This window comes from Hesperophylax consimilis, chromosome 10 (assembly GCF_061612785.1).
Source record: "Hesperophylax consimilis isolate HC1 chromosome 10, BYU_Hcon_1.0, whole genome shotgun sequence".
Lineage (NCBI taxonomy): Eukaryota > Metazoa > Arthropoda > Insecta > Trichoptera > Limnephilidae > Hesperophylax > Hesperophylax consimilis.
In genome coordinates this window covers 13943426-13964906 of record NC_142845.1, presented here as the reverse complement: position 1 = coordinate 13964906, position 21481 = coordinate 13943426, and the positions used below count along the sequence as shown (strand labels likewise).

Genomic DNA, 21481 nt, shown 5'->3' with positions numbered 1-21481 from the left:
GTATGTCTGCTTCATCAAAAGGAAAAATGCAGTCATTATCATACATCTTCCTCACTTATATCAAAAAATGAAACGCTGTTTCCTTCGCAGTGCCATTGCAATGTAATTTAAAATAGTAAATAATATCGGTCTTACTAATTAGATTCTTACACACCCATTCAACGCTGGTGTGGTAAAGCCGGCCTTGAGCCTGGTTTAAGACTGTTTTAACCAAACAAACGCTTGGTAATAAGTCAAGTTCTTCATTATTCTGAAGTTATGCGTAATATTACACCGCGTTTATAAGAAACGGGGTTAGTATATAAAGGATATTTAGAATGAATCTTAATGAAACTGTGAACACTTTCAGGATGAAATCGGCTTAAAAGAATGGGCCACTTCACTCCGTTCAGCACACAAGTGCTCCCAAGAGCTGCTGTCCTCCATGGCCAAAAAGGCGGGCAAAATCTATGGCACCACGGACGGGGCACCGCAGCCGCCGCCCGGCAGCACGCCTCGCTCGGCCAACAACGGCAACAGCAACTAGCACGAGCTTCCGGCGCCCCCTCCCAGGGGCGCCAAGATGTTCCGTCGCTCCAAGAGCGCCATCCAGCTCATCAAGTAATGGCGCAGTCTGCACGAGCAGACCGTCAGCCAGACCCCTGTCACACTGTTGGCAGATTGCTGACAGTCTGCTCACAGACTGGCCAAGAGCCGGAACATCACGTCAGCTCAAATAATGCCACCACTGAGCTGGAACATTATGGAACATCAAGGAACATATTTTTATCTTTCTTTAATAAAAACATGTTTAACAAAAGTTTACATTTGGAACACTCGCTCAGTGACTGGGCAGTATTGCCAGGCGCAATCTGGTCAAGCAAAAGCGACGAGCCAAAGGAATTAATGTGTGAAGTTATTCTGAATCAATTCGGCATTTTGCTTCCGTCTTTACATTCTAGTATTTGACTCGAGTGTGTGAGAATAATTATAATGCATTCAAATTTAACACATCAAGTAGTGAACAGTGTAATTTTTAGTAATTTGAAATCATGTTTCAAATTATTCATTTTGACGGCTGGAGGCTAGTTATAATGAATAATCGATGGTAGGAATATTCTACTATGTGATTTTAGTTGTTTAGATTGTACTGTATATTTTATCAGTCTGCTTAATTTATATGTTAAATCTTAAATCTTCACTCTACATTGTATGTATATTAAATTTCGTACATTTATTAGTGTACAAAGTGAGACATTTTTAACACCTTTATTGAATGAGAATTCAACCTTTTTTATCTCTCTTTTACTGTGTTTCTTTAATCGTAGATTGTAGATCAAGAAGAAGAAGTACTCCGACAGAAGTGCGCCCACTAATGAGTAATAACTCAGTGCTTTGGTGATGCGTCACACGGAGGGAGACTTAACAGTGGTGAATGAAACAACACGAACAAAGGAATGTGTTCCAAACTACGGGTAAATAGAAGTGTCTTCAGTTAACTAACAATACAAACGGAGCAGTGACAGTACCTAGAAATCAATCAATAATTAAATAATGCTATTATATTGAAACACTATGACACAATAAATAACTTGTGTATGTTTTATACAGTAGCGGTGATGTACGTGTGTCGTGTACCTGCATGTATCGCGGAATAAACAACTCTCATGTCAAATACATAGTATTATATTTTAGGTATAAAATTATGTGGCGTAGTACCCCCATGAACATTATTTTAGCTGTTTCAAAATTAATGTTTTATGCCGCCATCATTCTGGGTGTTAGATTATTTATAAAAACATAGTTATTAACAATTAATTATAATAGAGGTTAATATGGAATACGCCTGACACACGCCATTAACAAATAATTAAGTTAGCGCAGAATATATAAACATCACCAATATTTTACCGACTGTTATCGTAAGCGAAATAACATTCTCCATTTTGATTGACCATCTTTCTACGCTTTTATTTTCAGAGAATTACAAAATACTTTTTGTATTATTTTATTTTGATATAGTTGTATTATTCATTCGGTTGAAATGAGATATTTTACAAAAGCAAATCAATTTAATTATCAACTTTAAAGCAGGGTTGCCAGATATTTGAAACAGCATATCAGGATTTTATAGTAGAAAAGTACAAATAAAAACATTTTTATTACAATAAATAAACAATTAGTTTAAAAAACCTTAAAGTCCTGGAAATGATTTATTTCATTCATTCCATCAACCAGTTTAATTACAAAAAAAATATATATACATACATATATAATTAAATTGATTTGCTTGTCTATAAAACTTGTAATATGTTAAAAAATGTGTTTGGTTCATGTATTATGCTGTTATGTTTGACAGCTGATCAAAAGCTGAAACGGGTTGAGAATCGGCATTTGAGAGCCGTTCAAATGTCAAAAATTCAAAATGGCGCTGATTATACTGCTCGATTTTGAAAATATCGACAAAAATCAGGAAAAACAGATTTCCAGGTTTTTTTTGTTATTTGTTTTTGGGGTATTTAACTCCTTCTTTAGCCAACGTTTCGGACAGCATTGCATAACACATCTGCCCTGATGATGGACACTGCAATGCTGTCCGAAATGTTGGCTAAAGAAGGAGTTAGCGCAACACGGCATAATACCCCAAAAACAAATAACAAAAATACTTTTGGCCGTGAAAATCTTAAATCATATTAGATTTCCAGGTTTACACTTTCTAAATCGGGACATTCCCACTGAAAACCGAACGAATTACCCCAAAATCTGAACTACGATTCTGGTAACTCTATTTTACAGTCTCACCATATTATCTACAATTTTACTACATTCAAAAATAAATATTTTGCTGTCTATCTAATTAAAATTATGCAATCAAAGTCAAAAACATGTTTTTTTTATAAATGCTGTCTTCGCAATTTTTATTAAAAAAATTCTATGGCAGGACGTTGAAGTAAATTATGAAGGTCTTCCAAATTCGATGACTATTTGTTTGGTTGGGGAAGTTGGGATGTCAGTATTTTTTGGTTACGTCACTCTAGATCCTGTGCATTTATTAGCTAGGCGTACCGCAGCATTAGGGTCATGTCAGTCGTGTGCTATGTCATAGGCTATGTCATTGTGTCTATTGTCTGTAGAATGAGTAGTCCCTCACCCCGTATCGGTATCAAGTACTAATAAAACATAGCGCAATGGGAAAGCATTGTTATAGGATATTAATAAACTATTTCTGTTTTTGGAAAACTTGTATGTATATTAATGTGTTTATATTTGTACGCTTTTTAGCTTTCCTGGAGGTATGAAAACAACTTAAATGTTTTTCAAAAATGTCTTGGTTCCATACAAACACAAATTAAAGATTCATCGATTAACTGGAAATGAAGAACGATTGAATGTGGTCATTTTTTTTTTCCAGAGAGTTTATAGATAATTTTGTGTTTTAAGTACTCAATAACTGTTTTTTTATGACCTTCTTGTTTGTAACCTTTTTTTAATGGAACTATTGAAGATACTAGCACTTATTTTTAGTTATCTATAGCTCTCCGAATTGTAATAACTCTACAAAATTAGTTATAGCTCTCCATGCTACAGTTCTACAAAATTTCATATTCACCTAAATTCAATAAATGAAAAATATGTGTTTATCATTATCAATAATATTTATAAATGATTTGCTGTTTCTAATTAATGTTTTTTTTAATTAATTCTCTGGCCTCAATTTAGGTCCCTAGCCGCCTTTATTAACTATTCTGTCTGTGTTGTCCCTTTGAAATGAAAGTGTTGAGTCACTTTTATGTATTATTATTCTAACATCAATATCTGATGAAACTGAATTTATTATATTATATAATTACAGTAAGATTATTTGTGTAAAATGAAATGCGAACTTTCAATCAATTAAAAAGAAAAATGCTTGTGTATAATATTAAAAGTATTGATCAAATCAAATGAATTTTCATACCCCTAGGTTAGGTATTATTGTATTTGTCAATATATTGAATAGGTTTATACAGTGGATAGTCTGCAGATATGCGTGTGTACGTGTGAGTGTGTAAAGAGAAGTTCTTGTACGTATAAGGTAGCCCGTTAGAATACTTTACTTGTTGATTTATATTTGTTATTTTCAAATATTGCACCATGATTGGATAAGTAATGTTGTTAAATCTGCATTAGTTCTGGTAGACTGCTGTAAACTCTTTAGATTTTAGTTGTCGTTGCATATTCTCTGTTGCATTCTGACCAATAATGAATATTATGGTACAACTTTAGCAGAAAATCCAGGTAAGCCCGTGTGTGTATATCGTAGATTCCTTCATACTTTCATCTGAATCTAGCCAGAAAAACATTTCATTTTACTATCAAATATTCAGCCAAGGAGAGAATTTGAGGATCTGGTTGACTTCCAATGCTTATTTTATTATATTTAAATGTAATGTAATGGTATCCAACTATTTGTTTTTGAATTTTGTTCTTATATACATTTATACTCTCTCTATAAAGCTCTCGTTGATTTCTGTTCAATGAAAGAATTGATTGTTTCGTTGCTTTTATGAACACTGTTATAATATATATGTATATATAATGAATATTTAGGTTATATTTTATTGATTGTTTTCTTGTAAGCGTGACGGCGCTTGGCGCTCAATCACAACTCCCTCTCTATTTTAAACAGAACATTCAGAACCTTTGTCATGAATGTTCCCTATTTTATACCTTTTCTTATTCACTTTTCATTTACTATGGCAATAAAGTGTTTATAATGGAATTTTAGTTCATTTTTTTATACCCTTTTTAACATAATATTTTTACTAACATAGAATAGAGCCGGTGGTCCCAAGCATTCCTGTAAGCACTAAGCCAATAGCCCAGTAAAGTAAAGTTTACTAGGACTGTCATTGGGTGTTTGGCGACGTGATTATTTCTCTCCCGAAGTATCGGAGTTTTGTTCCGATCCACCATAGATGAATCAGAGTTTCTTACATTTTCTACAGCTGTTGGTGTTTTCCTCTCCTAACAACTGTATCTGTACTACTACTAGCTCTCTCAGTAAGTTTCTATATATATTGAATGGTTGCCTGACTCGTTTGGACCATTATAATTGTCAAGCAATCATATTAACATTGCCTTAAAATATCATCACCATAGAAGCATAGGGTGAGCAATTAATTCATATTTCATTTTAAAATGTATGATGGTGCCATTTTATGACGACGACTGCTCACAGGATGTGTTATGATGAAGGCTAAAATAGAATTGGCACGACTCCTCAATTTCTCTCCATTGCTGATACTGTGTTCTTGATCAGGCTTAATGTTGGCTTATTATTTTTAAAAGTTAAGAGGAATGTTGGAATTGATGCAAAAATCTCTATCCAATTTAGCACAACACACCTCAAAGACATGGACTCGTGCATTCAACATCCATTGCGAGAGAGGAATTGTGATGGAATTGTTGAATTTATTTGTAAGCATGTATGGTGGATTGTAGAAAAATGATTTTAGTTTACATTTTTCACAATCCAAGAAATGAGGGCTTGCCAAAGAACAACACATATTATTGGTTTAGTATTGGAAGAATTAAATGAATGAGAAACAAACTGACAAATAGCTGGGTTCCTATTTAGATAATGTCATGTTCTGGGTGTGTATATACTGTAAAAATAAATAAATACTAACATATTATTAGGGATACTAAAATAATGCCACCTTCTTAAAGAATTTCTGCCAAAAACACAATTATTTCACGCAAAAATTGTGAAATATTCAGTTCCCTAGGTATATAGAAATACACTTAAATAACTACACTTTAGAGTAATATGACAGCAATATGCAAGGAAACCCGAGACTTTGTAAAGTGTTGGCTCCGAGCTAACTTGTGTATGATTTGTTTATCTTCTTCTTTACTTCTTCCCTCGTGTTAATCCCCCTTGCGTTTAATCCCTTTTGTTTAAATTAATGTGTGAAATCGTGACTGTTGTTGTATTTAGTGTTTAAAATGTTATAATGTTATTAAATTATGTTATATTGTATAATTATCATATGCAGATCAACTTCGTTCTCATTGGTAAAGAAGCCTTCTTTCTAGAAATACCTCAAAAATTATGATAATATTCCCTTTTCAAAATTTACTTCAATTCTGACAAGAATATTTTACATTTGACAGAAGGGTGATTCGAATAGCGTTTATTTGTATGTATAGATTCACTCACTCGCCTAGATGGCTCTTCCCATAGAAAACCTTAGGAACTGTACTCGATTCTTGTCTTAGGCTATCTGTTCTGTCAATCTGTCTTTTGCATAGAATGCAATACGGTACCAGAATAGGCTGATAATACATACATACAAAGAGTCACCGGAAATTTGTTGCATATTTTACATCAGGTGTGGCACTATCCTTAGGAACCTAACCTATCTTTTGGGAATGTATGTGTATATAAGCTATTTGCACAAATGCAACAATTGACATACAGTAGCTATCGATATTACATTATTCTGTGTTGGAAGAAAGAAAGTTCCTTTACCACTAGATGTTAAGTGACTGCTCTCACTGGAATTAACACCAAGAATAGTAATTCTACAGCTACATAATATATGCGTAAAGTTTGTACAAATATAACTCAACTTATTTAAACGCTGTATATTATTAAAGTGTGTACATTATATTGCTTAGTTGATATTGTTTTCCTAGAAGTTTTACTGATATGGAATGGTGCAACACTCGTTCAGTCATTTAATATGCAATTTCTTCAGTTTTTTTTTTTTTACATATATAACATTTTTCAATTGTAACCCACTACGCACAAAATTTGATATGCATATCATAATATATGAAATTATTCTATAATATTTATATTTATCTTCTTATATGCTTTTTTAAACCTCTAAACAATCGTTTTGTTACTGTGCACACAGGATTGACTACCCATGTGGATTGCAAATCGCCTTTATTTTTGCTAAAATTATATTTTTTTCACATGACGATTTTATTACTGTTTAAAAAAAACGTTACCTGTAATCAATTTTGCAGATAAATTTTTACAGACCGAAATTTTAAAACCCTTTTTTAAAAATTTTAAAACCCGAATATCGAGTTGTTTTACATAATTGTCTCATTTTTACTTTGATGTTATTACAGGAGCGGGGAGATTGGTGGTATATATAACAGGTTAAGGTAGGCGACACATTACACTATACGCATCATGGCTTAGCCTATTTCAGCATATCGCTCGCCATACACTACCATGGGAATGCATGGCGAGCGATATAATTAGCTTAATTGGTAATATGTAACACACAAACAATGTTTATAATTACACATAATTAATTTGCTTATAATCTATAATTGTTTCTCCTGTATTAAATTTTCAGTTGCATTTACATATTTCCCTACTTCATTTAGGAATGAGTGTTGCACTTTTTATATTTGATTATGTTAGCAAGTTCTATAAATAAATGTATATTTAACTGTAACTATTTATTTCATTGTATGTGTATGTGAACTGATATTATTTCATCCAAGTGTGTTTTATATCTTGTTCATTTCTGTGATTAAATTCAAATCTCTATTCAAATGGGTGATTACTACTTGACATAAAATATTTAAAGAAATAATAGAGGATATGTATACAAGAAAAAAGTTCATGTAAAAAATAATGAATGAACCTTTACAACGCTGGACTTTTCAATGCAATGGACCCATCACGTGGCATGTTTTGACACAATGTACGCGTTTTAGTGAAACTTTATGCAACATCCGCATATGGGGATAGCCGCTGATAAGGTTAATGAATAGTTACATTTTCATCCAAACAAGGCTTGATTTGGAATACATATTCAACTGGAATGATTCAAAGTCATGTTATATGTTGGTTTACATGACCTAGTTGGCAATACCATTATATTTAGGGGGTATTTCACTATGTCGGGCTAAATATCTGACTAGCTAGCCGTTGGCTGGCTTTAAAGATCAGAATAACTTCGTTATTCAACGGCGACCGTTTCACCATTGTTGCCGAGCTTCCGGATAGATAACACTCGAAATAGTCTGGCAACATCGCCAAATGTTTGCAGCTACCCAATCTACTACAACGGCTGTCATGTTTTGCCGCAATGTCTATGGAATGGTAACGTCAACGCCAATTGACAAGTTTCCCGCTACAGTCCGCACACCGCAAAGTGTGCATTTTTTTGGTTATGTTATGTTGATTATCAGGTCATTTTAGATAGATTTGTGTCAAATTAATACATTTTTTCTTATTTTGAACACGATCAAATAATTCAGGATGGATCATACAAGCATTCAAATTCATTCAAGCTCTTAAAACTCGCGGCCTTCGCATCGCCGCCCTTTCACCTGCTTCTGTAAATCGAAAACCTCGGTATCCATAATAATTCGCAACAAAATTCGACTCACTTCTCCGCTGTCAAACTCGGAATGTTTTGACGCCATCTTTGATTCGAGGAATAGCGCCTAACGTGAGGTTCGAGCACTGATTAGTCAAATCGAACTTTAACCCGAGCGTTAGCGTTATTCAGATATAGTGAAAACGAAAAAATGACTAATCCGCGGATTAGTGCTTAGTCAGAACATAATCAGAGATAGTGAAATACCCCCTTATAATATACAGCAAATATATTATATATGTTGATGGTAGCTGGCTAGAATTCTTACATTGGTATCTGTAAGCTGCTTGATGACATTTCTGTTGAAGGTGATGAAAACGATTTTGATTATTTGCCTTCTTATTAAATAACAAAAATTAACTATTTTTATCGACTGATTTGGCGCAAAGAATATTCCATTCTAAATTTTATGTTGCATGACAACAAGTCGCCTATTAATATGCTGACCTTTTTTTAATATTTTTTAGCCATGGAGTCCATCTTTATTTTTATTATAGGCATAAAAAACAATCTAAAATAAGATTTTGGATTAACCCATGCAACGAAACAAACATGAACTGTGTACGTGGCCGCCAAGGAACTATATGAGAATGATGTCAAATTGACTTTTTCCAACCTCAATCAATGCCTTCTCCGCTAAATCCTTAAGTATTCCAGTAAATTAAAGTTATAAACATGGATACTTTTCCACCTTCAAAACATTGAAATCGTGTTCGAAGGCCATTCTGTTAAACGAGTACAGCAGATGCGTATGCTAGCACTGTCAGTTGCATTGTGTACGAACCCTAGAAAAATAGATATGTGTACAAAACTCAAGTCGCTTGTGAATATCCCCTTGTACGATGGGCTTATGTCACTGTAGAGAATTGATTATGTATTGTTCATTATAATCATTTTATCTTCTATCTCATCTATAACATCTGCCAATATTTTGTGTTGAGTAAGTACTAATCGCCCTATTTTTAATCGACTACCTACCTATTAAGAATTGTACCCTAAGAAATTTTTTTTTATTAGAAAATAATAATTTTTTTCCTTATACACCCAGATCAAATTATAAAGGGAATAGTTAAACAAAATAATAATACACAGTTTGTATAGATATTATGATAATAGTTGAATGTATAATCCTCTAGAGCCTTTGTGTTATCTTTTCTCTCCTCAATTTCTATTTAGATCTTTTCATTTTGTATAATTAACCTCCGGTTTATTATGCACATGGATAATTTTAAACAGAGATTAATTTGTCTACTTTTATGTGCATAATTGAAGAAATAAATAAAATCTTTTGAATTTCAAGAAAACATTTTGAAGTGCCAAATTATTATTTTTTTCAAAGAACAGTTTGTGATTTTCTAAAACATGAAATTATGTTGACTATTCAATAATAATTTTTTCAAAGAACAATTTGTGATTTTCTAAAACATGAAATTATGTCGACTATTCAATAATAATTTTAAAGAACAGTTTGTGATTTTCTAAAACATGAAATTATGTTGTCTATCCAATAATAATTTTTTCAAAGAACAGTTTGTGATTTTCTAAAACATGAAAATATGTTGTCTATCAAATAATAATTTTGAGAGATTAAATAAATGTATAATTATTTGTTTTGGATATTAGTAATTTTGTGATTGCGCATTATTAAATGAAACCCTTTGTGTACATTACTTTACTTATATTAACATGCAGTTTTGTCATATGTATAACCCAGCTATTTATAAACTGTTTACATATAATATGTATTTACATTCAGATTGGTAGATACTCCAGTATAGCTCTGTGAAAGACCTCCATTCAGAACTGAAACGTTTCTTGAAATGGCTTTAACCAGATTTGAATAGCCAGGTACTTCCCCACCTTCCTCTTCCCCATCTCTTTCCCTTTCCCTCTCCCTTTAGCCTCAAAATGCCCCAATGATAAAGACACATTTGAGCCGAAACTGACTGGTGTATTTGTGTGAATAAAGTGATGTATACAAAGTTTAAGTGTTTCATTTAATGTTAATAATAATGTTACATCTTTCTTTAGTCTTGATTTGAGCTCGGTGTATATTGGTTTCTCAGAGAGCATATTATATTATATCCAACAGATTACTACCAGCCAACTATGAGGAATGTTATGGTGCAATTGTGACCAAAAATGTTAAGAAATAGATTCTTGTGATGTGTTATACATACAAAATGGATATTAAATATCGCAGTAACAGTGTTAGTTGTATAGCTATTGCCAAATGGGTGTATTCAAATACTTTTTGTACATATAATTATTTAATTCCTAGCCTAGTTTATTTAACTAACAATCCTCGATTAACTATAACCTAAGTTCCAGCGATGATTTTAATCTATACATAAATGTACAAAGATAGTTTCATACCAATCAGAGTATTGCTTAGTTTGTTAACCGAGTTAATGTTAGAACCTTGTCAATAAAGTCTATGTCTGTCTTTACTATTGGATAAATAATAATAATCATTAGTTTATGGAAGAAATATACATTAACAAGTAATTAAGGTGAATGTAACATCTCTGTATGTATTAGGTGAGTACAATAATGTAACGGTGTTTACTTGTGACATTCATGAAACAGAGTTACTTGTGTGTCATGAAATTTTACATATAGTTTGCATAAATAATACACAACATAGAAACATAATGTATTTGTGACATAGTTGCATAATGTACCCGTGTTTACCCTTGTGGCATAGTTACATAATGTACCAATGTTTACGTATCTGACATAGGTTGATAATGTACACATGTGACATAGTCACATAATGTATTTGTGTTTGCCAATGTGACATAGGCGCCTAGTGTACCCGTGTTTACCCATGTGACATAGATACATAATGTACTCACGTAAACCCATGTGACATAGTAACATAATGTGACATAGGTGCATAATGTACCCGTGTTTAACCATGTGACATATGTACATAATATACCCAAGTTTACCAATGTGGCATAGATACACAATGTACATGTGCGTTTACCTATGTGGCATAGGTGCACAGTGGTGTTTAAAATTGTGACATGTATAATGTAACAATATTTACTAATGTGACATATAACATGCAATGGTTAATTTATTCTAGTGAGCATCTTCGGGATATTGGCAATTAGTGTGACATTGTAAAAATGAATTTATGTTGTAAGTGTTAACAATTCTGTGGAGTATTTTAGGAAATGCACTTTTGGAAAAGTACTCAGTAACATGATGCTCTCATTGTATGCGGTGATTTGGTTTTGAATGCCACATTGCATTTAGTTCACATAGATACTTCCAGACTATAATGTAGTTTGTCTAGTTGTTGTGAATACTTATCAAGAATAAACCGGCGATAATCTTTTTTCTAACATTTACAATATGGATGAAATCTGTTAACCCATCGGCATGTAAATTCTATTTTAAATTAGTATGTGGAAATACTAATTAAATTACAACTAATCGCATTTATTGATATTGGCGCATTGTGTAGTGTGTATCAAAAAAGTGCATACCACCCTAATGGGCAAGCCGATTGGTTAATATCACCCAAAAAGTAACACCAAACAGTTTCTATGTGTAAACTGTTGATATTTAGCCATTATTGTGTGCAGAATGATTATTCCCTGTGTAAAGTACTCGACCAACCCTATTCCTTTATAGAAGCAAACATAATAAAAGATTCCTTGTAGTTTTGTTGCAAATTATTCTGAAAAACTATGAAAACCTCCAGAGTGAGCAATTGACGCCCTCCGTGGTCGAGGGTACGTACTCTCGACTACGAATCAGGAGGTCGCGAAAATAAACACTATTTAATTCATTTGTGTTGTTTCACAATTCATTAATCCAAAATAATTAATTACATTATATTTGCGGCACATTCCAGAGTGGAAGATACTCTTGTGAAAAACCACCATTCAATATTAAAATATTGCTTGAAGTTTTTGGTGACCAGATCTGAATAGACAGGCACTTCACACTTTCCTCTTCTCCATCTCTTTTCCCTCCCTACTACCTTCAGTCTCATAATTATACCCTAATTGGGGGTGTCATAGTCTCACTACCTCCAGAAAATTGGGAGCAGTTATGACTCTTGTGCGGTATTCACATAAAAAATAAGCTCATTGCTTTGGGTGCAGAAGTCGTTAAATCTTCTATTTTTAAAAAAATTAAATTAATTCGATTCACTATGCATTTGAACCTCATTCCAAAGTTTAAAATCTCTCAGTATCGTCCTGACAAGAGACCATCATTCAGAATCTAAAAATTGCCTACAACGACTTTAGCCATGTTACTGACTAATCTAAAAAGTCCGACCTTCCCCGTTCATCCCCTTCTAAAATTGGAGATTCCATAGTTCCAAATCAACTCTGACCAGTGCGGAATCACATAAAGTTTAAAATTAGAGATGCCATAGTTCCACACCAACTCTGGTCAATGCGGAATCTAATAAAGTAAATAAAAATACCATTACTAAGCATCTATTACTCTGAATATTTACTAATAAAGACTTATTACTTTCAGAATATTTACGACAAAACAATGAAAATAAAAAACAAGTTATGTCTATTGCAATATGAAAATTATGAGTACTTTGCGCAGGGTACATCGAAATAATTTTTTTTATACTATCATAAATAAAGAAAATAATTCACTGCCTAAATAAATAACTAAATTCTAAAATATATTGCCATCTACAATATGTCAAAAACATCTTTTCCATTTATTATTAAAGGTGATACATTCAACTACTGTAGGGTACATTTTATATTACATAGTACATAATAAAACTAGTTCACTTAGGTTCGGGGGTTTTTTGACATTTGCAAGGTCCCCATTTAACGCCAATTCTAGGTCTCTTTCAGCTTTATATCAAATTGTGATCAACCGACAAGCATAACAACATGACAGTTGTGCTTTTAGTAGAATCTGCGTTTAACGGGGATCTTAAAAAAAAAATAAACAACAAAATGGCGCTGATTCGCCATTTCATGATAATGTTACATTTGGATTTGTGCAAAACACCCCAACCTTATTATTTTATAAAAATTCACACAATGTTAGACGTATTCTCATACATAATAAAACCCTGGGCAGAAGCCTGTGTCTATAGTAAATCTATGACTGTAGAAGTGAACTTCAAAACTGACTTAGGTTTCTTGCTTAGAGAAGAAAAAACATTGAAAGCAATGCGAGTAAATTATAGAGGTAAGAGTGTGTTTGAGATATTTTGATGCATGACCTATGTTAGAGGTTTCTTTCCTTTGAATCTGAACCGATACGCAAAGTAAACGTATGAAGATGGCCCCTATTGTAATCATACAAGATGAATTATAAAACTACTTGGTAGAATTGTATGTGGTTTGTGTTACTGACTGCAGGAAAATAATAATTTGTGTCTTTTTACAATTTGTAATGTCAGTATGTCATATTATGTTTTGGTGAAGCCAAAGCACTGTATTTCAAATTTAATAAAGCAATTTTAGAAAAATTATGATATTTATTTCATTATGACAACTAATTTATGTACTCAGTTTTTCAACGCTCTTCAATAACATAGAACAAACAAAATTATGTATATAGTTTGTTACAGGTTAATGAATATTTCAAAGCTCTGTAGTCATCCTTTAGGTGATTTTTCACAAAAAAACGCCGCTATACAAATCATCCAAATATTATTATTATTAATGACAGATATGACATAGCATATTGAAAATAGTTTCATTGACCTTGGATTTCCAGAAAGAAAAAGCTGTGATGTCAGAGCTATTTGTTTGAGGGCATTGATGTATTATACTAGATTAGCCCTGTCTAGTTAAATTCATTTTAAAAATAACGCCACGTAGCGTACGTCACAAATATGGAGATGAACTTAACAACCTAACTCTGTTTAAACTCCTTGTAGAAGCGTTCAAACTCGTAAGCGAAACCATGGAGAATTTGTTGTCAGAGGAGTTGTAATATGGACATAATTCAAATTTAAATATTTGAAACTCGGTTATTATTGTGATTGAAAAAATGAACTTGCCCAGCATAGCTGAGAAGCAAAATAGACCAACAAAAGGTAAAACGCAATGCACAGTGTCCATTTCGCATTGCGTCATAATGCGTGGGCCTTTTCATAAATGTGCATGTGAACCAAACCAAAACTGTGTTGGGGTTATTTTTAAATGAATATGCCTTGTCTAGTCTAATTTAGTCTATGTTTGAGGGTTTTTAGTTAATGATCAGTTCATCATCATCTCCCCCAGTGGAGATGTGAAAGCTTCGATCCAAGATTGGTCTATGCCAGGGGTCGGCAACCTGCGGCTCGTGAGACACATGCGGCTCTTTGGATGTGAAGCTGTGGCTCTTTAGTTCCATATGCAATCGATGAACGAGGATTAGGCGCCATTTCTATCTCTCAGCCACTTGTACTCACTTTTCACCGCACCCTCCCCCGTGACACTCGTTGTCACTGTCGTTAGTCCGTCGGAATCTCTCGAATAACGCTGTCATCGCATTTTTCTATATAGGTTTAATTCGCTTTCGACTCACAACAGTTTGGCGTAGATATAGCGAATGCCGTTCAAAAATGCCTCGAAGACAATAAGATCGATCTAAATAAAATCGTTTCAATAGCAACTGAATAGCCAATATTCTATTAATATTCAACAACGATTCTTCAGAGCAAAATAAACCACGAAATTTTTACCTTTCACTGCATAATACACCAAGAAGTGCTTTGTGCCCAAACATTTCCAGCCGAAATAGTTGAGGTCATGAATTTGGTAATCAAGATTGTTAACAGCATCTTATCAAAAGCACTCTACCATCGTCAGTTTAAAGAATTCTTAAACAAAATAGAGACTCAGTATTCCGACCTCCTTCTTCACAATAAAGTGCGATGGCTTTCCAAAGGTAAGGTGTTGAAACGTTTTGCTTTGTGTTTGAATGAAATAAATACATTCGTCAATGAAAAAGGCAAATTACCCTGAATTAGAGAACGACAAATGGTTGCAAAATTTTTACTTTATGGTGAATATCACAGGGAAATTAAATGAGCTGAATCTAAAACTGCAAGGAAAGGGAAACCCAGCATATATTTTGGTAGAAAAATTGGTTTGTTTCGAAGAAAAATTAATTATTTTTGCAGAAGATATTCAGAGCGGTAAATTACTTCATTTTCAATTTCTAAAGCAATATCGCGATAAAACCAGTGCAACTGTTGACACGAATTACTTCAGCACAGTTATAAACAAAATTAAAGATGAATTTGATGACAGATTTCAGCAATTCAAAACCAACAAAAGCACTCTAGCATTCATAGTAAATCCTCTCAACACAAATAGTAATGAAATCCACATTGAGCCATTTGGAGTTGATACTGGATCTCTACAAATGCAATTGATCTATTTGAAAAGTAAAGCTTTGTGGAGTGGAAAATTTACAGAGTTGAAAAGCAAGTTGGAAAAGTTGGAGATCCAGAAATGTGTGTACGCAACGCAACAAAAGTGGACAGCTTTAAAAGAAATGCCACGAGTTGAGGCAATTATATTAGACGTATTGAATAATCTTCCAGATTGCTACAGTGAGGTGAAGAAGTTGGCATTTGGAGTGCTGACTATCTTCGGATCGACATATTCGTGCGAGCAAGCGTTCTCTTGCATGAATATAATTAAAAGTAAAGTAAGAAGCCAATTAACAAATGAAAATTTAGAGCCGTGTTTGAAACTTAAAACAACAAGTTATGAGCCAAATTTATCCAAACTCTCTAAAACCATGCAAAGCCAACGCTCCCGTTGAATTGGTTTGCTCAATTGTATGTTATTGTGTTTTTATTATTTTTACATAAGTACAAGTTACATTGTTTAGTAAAGTTTAAATTTTCTACTTGAATAACCATGCAAAGCCATCGCTCCCAATGAATTTGTTTGCTCAATTGTTTGTTATGGAAGTACAAGTTAGTGTTAAAAGTAAATGTTTAATTGTTTTAATTTTTTCCTTAAATAATAAGTAATTACCGAAAAATACCATACATTATCTAATTTGCTGTGAAAAACACTACTTATATATGAATACATAAATAGATATTTTTTCTTACAAATAAATATATTAGTTTTTTTATCAAAAAACTTTATTTATTGGCAAGAAAAAAATTGTGGCTCTTTAAAAACTTGTAATTTTGGACTCTTCCGACTCAAAAGGTTGCCGACCCCTGGTCTATGCCAAGTGAGGAATTTTCTCTCTTTCAAATTCACTATTTCGTAGTACTCCCCTATTTCTCATCTTCCATTCGATTGATTGTTTTCGTCAAGAGATTTTTAAGAGTCGATCCTGTATTGTGCTTTATGTATAGAATATTACACTTCTAATGGAAATTTTGTACCTTGTAAATTTTCTGACGAATAATGTCGATAATGCCTCTCTCCAACCTTTTTTTAATACTTTTGTGTCATTTTAAGTACACCGAAGTCTCCCTATAGAATCCTTTTTTTTATCTAAAATTTTATAGATATGCCAACTAAGAGCGTTCTTAAATAATCAATTATTATTCATTTCAAATAACCAATCTTATTTAAAAATAATTTATTTAGTGATAATATATTACAAAATAATAACAATAGGTACCATTTACTACTGTTATTTATTATTGTTAGCAATAATAAAATGCTAAGTAAATGGTTATTATGAAATACAATATTGTCTTCACGGTCTATGACAATAATAACATCCAATATTCAGTAAGGTTATATTGCGCATTGCGCAGTTCAAAATCCCGCAAGTTCGCTGTTGGCTATTGGAGCCGGGACCGCCTCTTCCCGGGTGTCCAGCAGGTCCAGTCAATCCCTTCTTTACCGGCCGATACGCACGGCAACTGGAGTAGTTACCCTGTTGGCCGACAAAGTGCACCTCTGGCGGCATACGAGCTAACCAAACGACTGTAGTGCCAATATTTAAATATGCAGCTAACAATATTATTTCCAGTGAGTTAACTCAAAGTTTAAAAAACCTCATTTCGAGAAAGACAACATTATTAAAATAAAAGAAACTTATTTTTAGATAAGAAAACTACTTTAAAAGAGAGTTCAATGGACAGTGTATATAGATTTTTAAAACATACTCGACAGGCTTAACACAGTTAAATGGAAAATATTTCATAAATACATTAAAAGAAATAAACAACATAATCATTTTGTTGGTAAATTTAGTTAAATTTAATTTGACGGCAATGTCTATCTGTAATGCACCGGTCTCTTCTTCTGATTGTAGCTGCTTCCTGCGATCATGTTTCCAATATTCCTCTCCTGGATTGTAATTTGGGTAAATTTTGTAAATAGGTATCTCAAATTCAAGCACATTTGGGCGAGTCAAAATAATACCAATAATACGGATCTTAATAGTAGTTTATACACCATGCCTATAAAAACACCCCTGCTTCCAACTGACTGAAAGACACATGTCACCCTTTAATCTCGAGGGTGCGTGATACGTAAAGATGTCGCAATGTCGCATCCTTCTATGCTAGTATTATTTTACCATTCACCCCTCATCTACACCATATTTTGAAGTGGAAGATACTCTCAGTATATCCCTGGTAAAAGACCACCTTTCGGTATCAAAACATTACTTGAAATGGCTGTAGCCATGTTTAGAAACAAAATATTAATGTGCAGGTTCTACCCAACCATTCTAATCCTCCCCTCTTTCTTCAGCCTCTCAACATTCTCCGATACCACAGATCCACTGGCACCGGACATAGAATACATTGCATTATTGCATATGCATTATTCATCTCTTATTAAATTTTTTTATACTGTATTCTTTGTGAGTAAATACCATTTGAAATCACAAGGAACATTAGGAACTGACTAATTAAAAAAATTATAACTTCCAAAAAACAGAATTTCAATTTTCTTTTTGCCAAATATTTGTCTTTATCAAATGACAGTGACATGTAAAAAATTAATTTAGTGACATAATATTTTCATTATTAAATTTGTGTTTTAATAATAAACTAATTATATTTTTCATAAATCAATATGGAATTGAATGATTTGACGTTTTTATTTACAATAATGTCCTGCTCATTTGTAGCTAATACTTATAAAACATTAGAATCACAGAGTATAAAAAAGTTATATGGATCATTTATAGGTCTTCTGGCGATTTTCTTAATATCTGGACCGCATATTGTGCATCCCATTTTCATAACTATGGTTAATTCTGTTATTATTCTAAATGTCAACAAAAGGTACTACGAGTAAAATTTTATCCAATTCTTCATATTGAAATTGACTGTTTATCAATCAAAACATTTAAAAAAAACCCTTGGAAAATATACAGTTTTTGTTTGTGTCATTCCCTGCAACTTTAGGGCTGTCGAATAAAGTTTTCCTGTTGGATTATCAATAATAAATGATATTGTTTATTTTCTTTTTCTTTTAGGATAATGCATATTTACTCTTTTGGATTTTCCTGGGCCTACCTGTTGCTAATTCACTCTGATATATTGAACATCCCCTGGCAAATGATTCCTATCCACATGGTCATAACCCTACGATTAGTGGGCCTAAGTTTCGAAGTGAACGCTTCTCATATAAGCAAAAACCGCAATAAAATTAATCACAAAGAGTATGGAGTCAATGATGATATAATTCGACAAATTGCCTCTTCCGAAGAGTTGAGTGAAGACCCTCGTTTGGATGATATTCTGTTTTATACCTTCAACTTTATTGGAATTCATAGAGGTAAATAATCTCGACATATTAAAATACATAGTACAAAAAACAAATGAAAAAATTCATGAAAATTTACTTATACTTTCTTCTTGGCAAAAGAAATTAAGATCTGCAGAGTCCGCCCAAAACAAAGTGATGGATCCCCCCTCTAGGGCCTTGTTATTTTCTTTACTAAAAACCTGTCTTATCTCATCAAATATTGATTCTATCGACTTGGAAGTGGTCTCATTCGATTCAGCACAAATGAAAACATAGTAAACGATACTTCTCTTGACCTAGATTGTACCCCCTAGAGGGGCGTTCCACCACTTTTTTTGGGTGGATTCTGCAGATCTTCGTTTACACTGCCGAGATAAATGTATGACCAAAATTCCACGAATGCATGAATTTTGTCATTTATTAAACCCTATTTTACCTGAGCTGAAAGGCCAGACAATAATTATATATTAAAACATTGTCTTAGTAAGATTCACTATCATAGCCAAGATGGTCTACTATGTTATGAATTTCTTACATGGCGAATTACAATACTTTATTCATGTTTACACCCCAGTCAGGAGAACTCTTGTCCTGGGGTGACCGGTTTGCATCTTCTAGTAAACTCTGTTGACAACAAATGACATTGAGTCAAGTAAACATTGTGAATTTTCAACAAAAATAATAATTAAGTAACGTTCTTAAACACCCAGCAACGGCTCCTAGTACACTGGTTTGTGGAGCAACGTCCCAGACATCTCTATCATAAGTCTTTTATATACCTACATATCAAGGGAAGCAATAAAGATTAACTTAGCCAATAAGACAAGAAAGTAATAGAGAAATAATATCCGTATGACTCATGAGCCTAAAAGTCCTGGACAGAGCAATTCGAGAACAATTTGAAGCCGCAGGGTGAGGGGGAAATGTATGAAAAATTCTAAAACCTACTTAAAGTTTTTAACCCTTTAAATGCCGGAAGGTATTTTGCTTGGATGTACCGACAGGCTGCAAATTTTTTAGCTTTAAAAGAAGCTTCATTTAGATCACTCTAAAGTCGATATAATCTGTGAACTGTTATACTATAATTATTTCTTCATCATCCCAATAGATGTCACCGTAGGTTCCATATTTTAGATTTTTCAAATTACTTGAGTTTGACAAGCAAAATCGTCATAAAGAACAGTGTGTTAACGCGCTCATTTTGTATGGCCGGCCTTGTGAGCACGGCTACCTAGAGAGCGTAAACGCGCTTAAGGCACACAGCCGGTTAATGACATATCCCATTAACTTCGCTAACACAAAAATAAAATTATAATAGTTCATTATGTTCTTCCACTTTGCATACAAACCATTTCAAAAGTGTGCCATACAAGATGGCTGCTAGGCAATTTCCTGTCACCCTATATTTGGCTTTAATGCCATTCATACAAAACCGCACTAATACTCTGTCCAGTGTCCAGGGCTGTTTAGGTACATGGTGTGATTGGTTCCCATCCATTGATTGTCAGCTGTAAGCTCGCCATAATCTTCTATCTATGTATATAAATAAAAATGTTCGTTTGTTCAAAATCTTAAATTTCCGATAGTTCTTCACTGATTGAACGTTGCATTTGAATACGCGTGTGTTTTTCTATATCTATATAAATATAGATGTCACCTGTGACAGGTAAAAACATGCTTTGTTGAAAAACAGCGCCATCTGTTGGTTGTAAAGGCAGCATGCTATTGTTTTTCTATCTGCACAGAAAAACTGAGTCACAGCATCGTGTGGGGGGGTAGAGCTAGTTTATAATATTAAAACTGTATTTAAACCTCCTGATGAAGGAAGGGTACTTCTGAAACCGGTTGAGTGTGATTGAAATAAAGTGGTTAAAAACAAATTTATGTGTTTATACAAAGTGTCCGGGGTCAAAGTGCAGTAACTTCGGGAGGTGATTCTACATGATGGTAGAAGCAAAAAAGATAAATTACTTTTTCCGAAATTCCAACTTTTTTTTCCATACAAAAAGATATACCTACTAAAAATCCTTAGTGAAGGTACACACTTAGCCGATAAATTCGCTGTGTGCTTGTCGAGCACGAGACTGGTGACGTTGTTTATTATTACATCCACCTGCTGTTCGGTACACCCCCAACGTGAAAAAGTATTTTTCACCAAATATTTGTCGATTTCAAATGATCCAAAAGCAATAATAATGCAGTACGCACACGCCGGCGCAATTTTTCGTTAGTATCTGAAAAGTTCATCTAAAAGTTGAAATTTCAAAAAAAGCTATATATCTTTTTTACTTCTACCATCATGTAGAATCACCTCCCGAAGTTACTGAACTTTCACCCCGGATACCCTGTATAGTAAAAACTTTTATATCCATAATAACATTATTATTATTTCAGGACCATATTACAGATGGAAAACAT

At 33.3% G+C, this 21481-nt stretch overlaps 1 protein-coding gene across 3 annotated transcripts in view; it reads left to right on the top strand.

The window, feature by feature from the left end:
• Gprk1 (G protein-coupled receptor kinase 1) overlaps positions 1-13835 on the top strand; it is a 406347-nt gene extending 392512 nt beyond the window's left edge. For all 3 annotated transcript variants that reach the window (XM_089636618.1, XM_089636615.1, XM_089636617.1), the window contains exon 16: positions 350-13835. In XM_089636618.1, coding sequence (XP_089492744.1) covers positions 350-526 — 177 coding nt within the window. In that variant the 3' untranslated portion in view covers positions 527-13835. The remainder of the gene's footprint in view (positions 1-349) is intronic.
• Positions 13836-21481: the final 7646 nt, after the last annotated feature.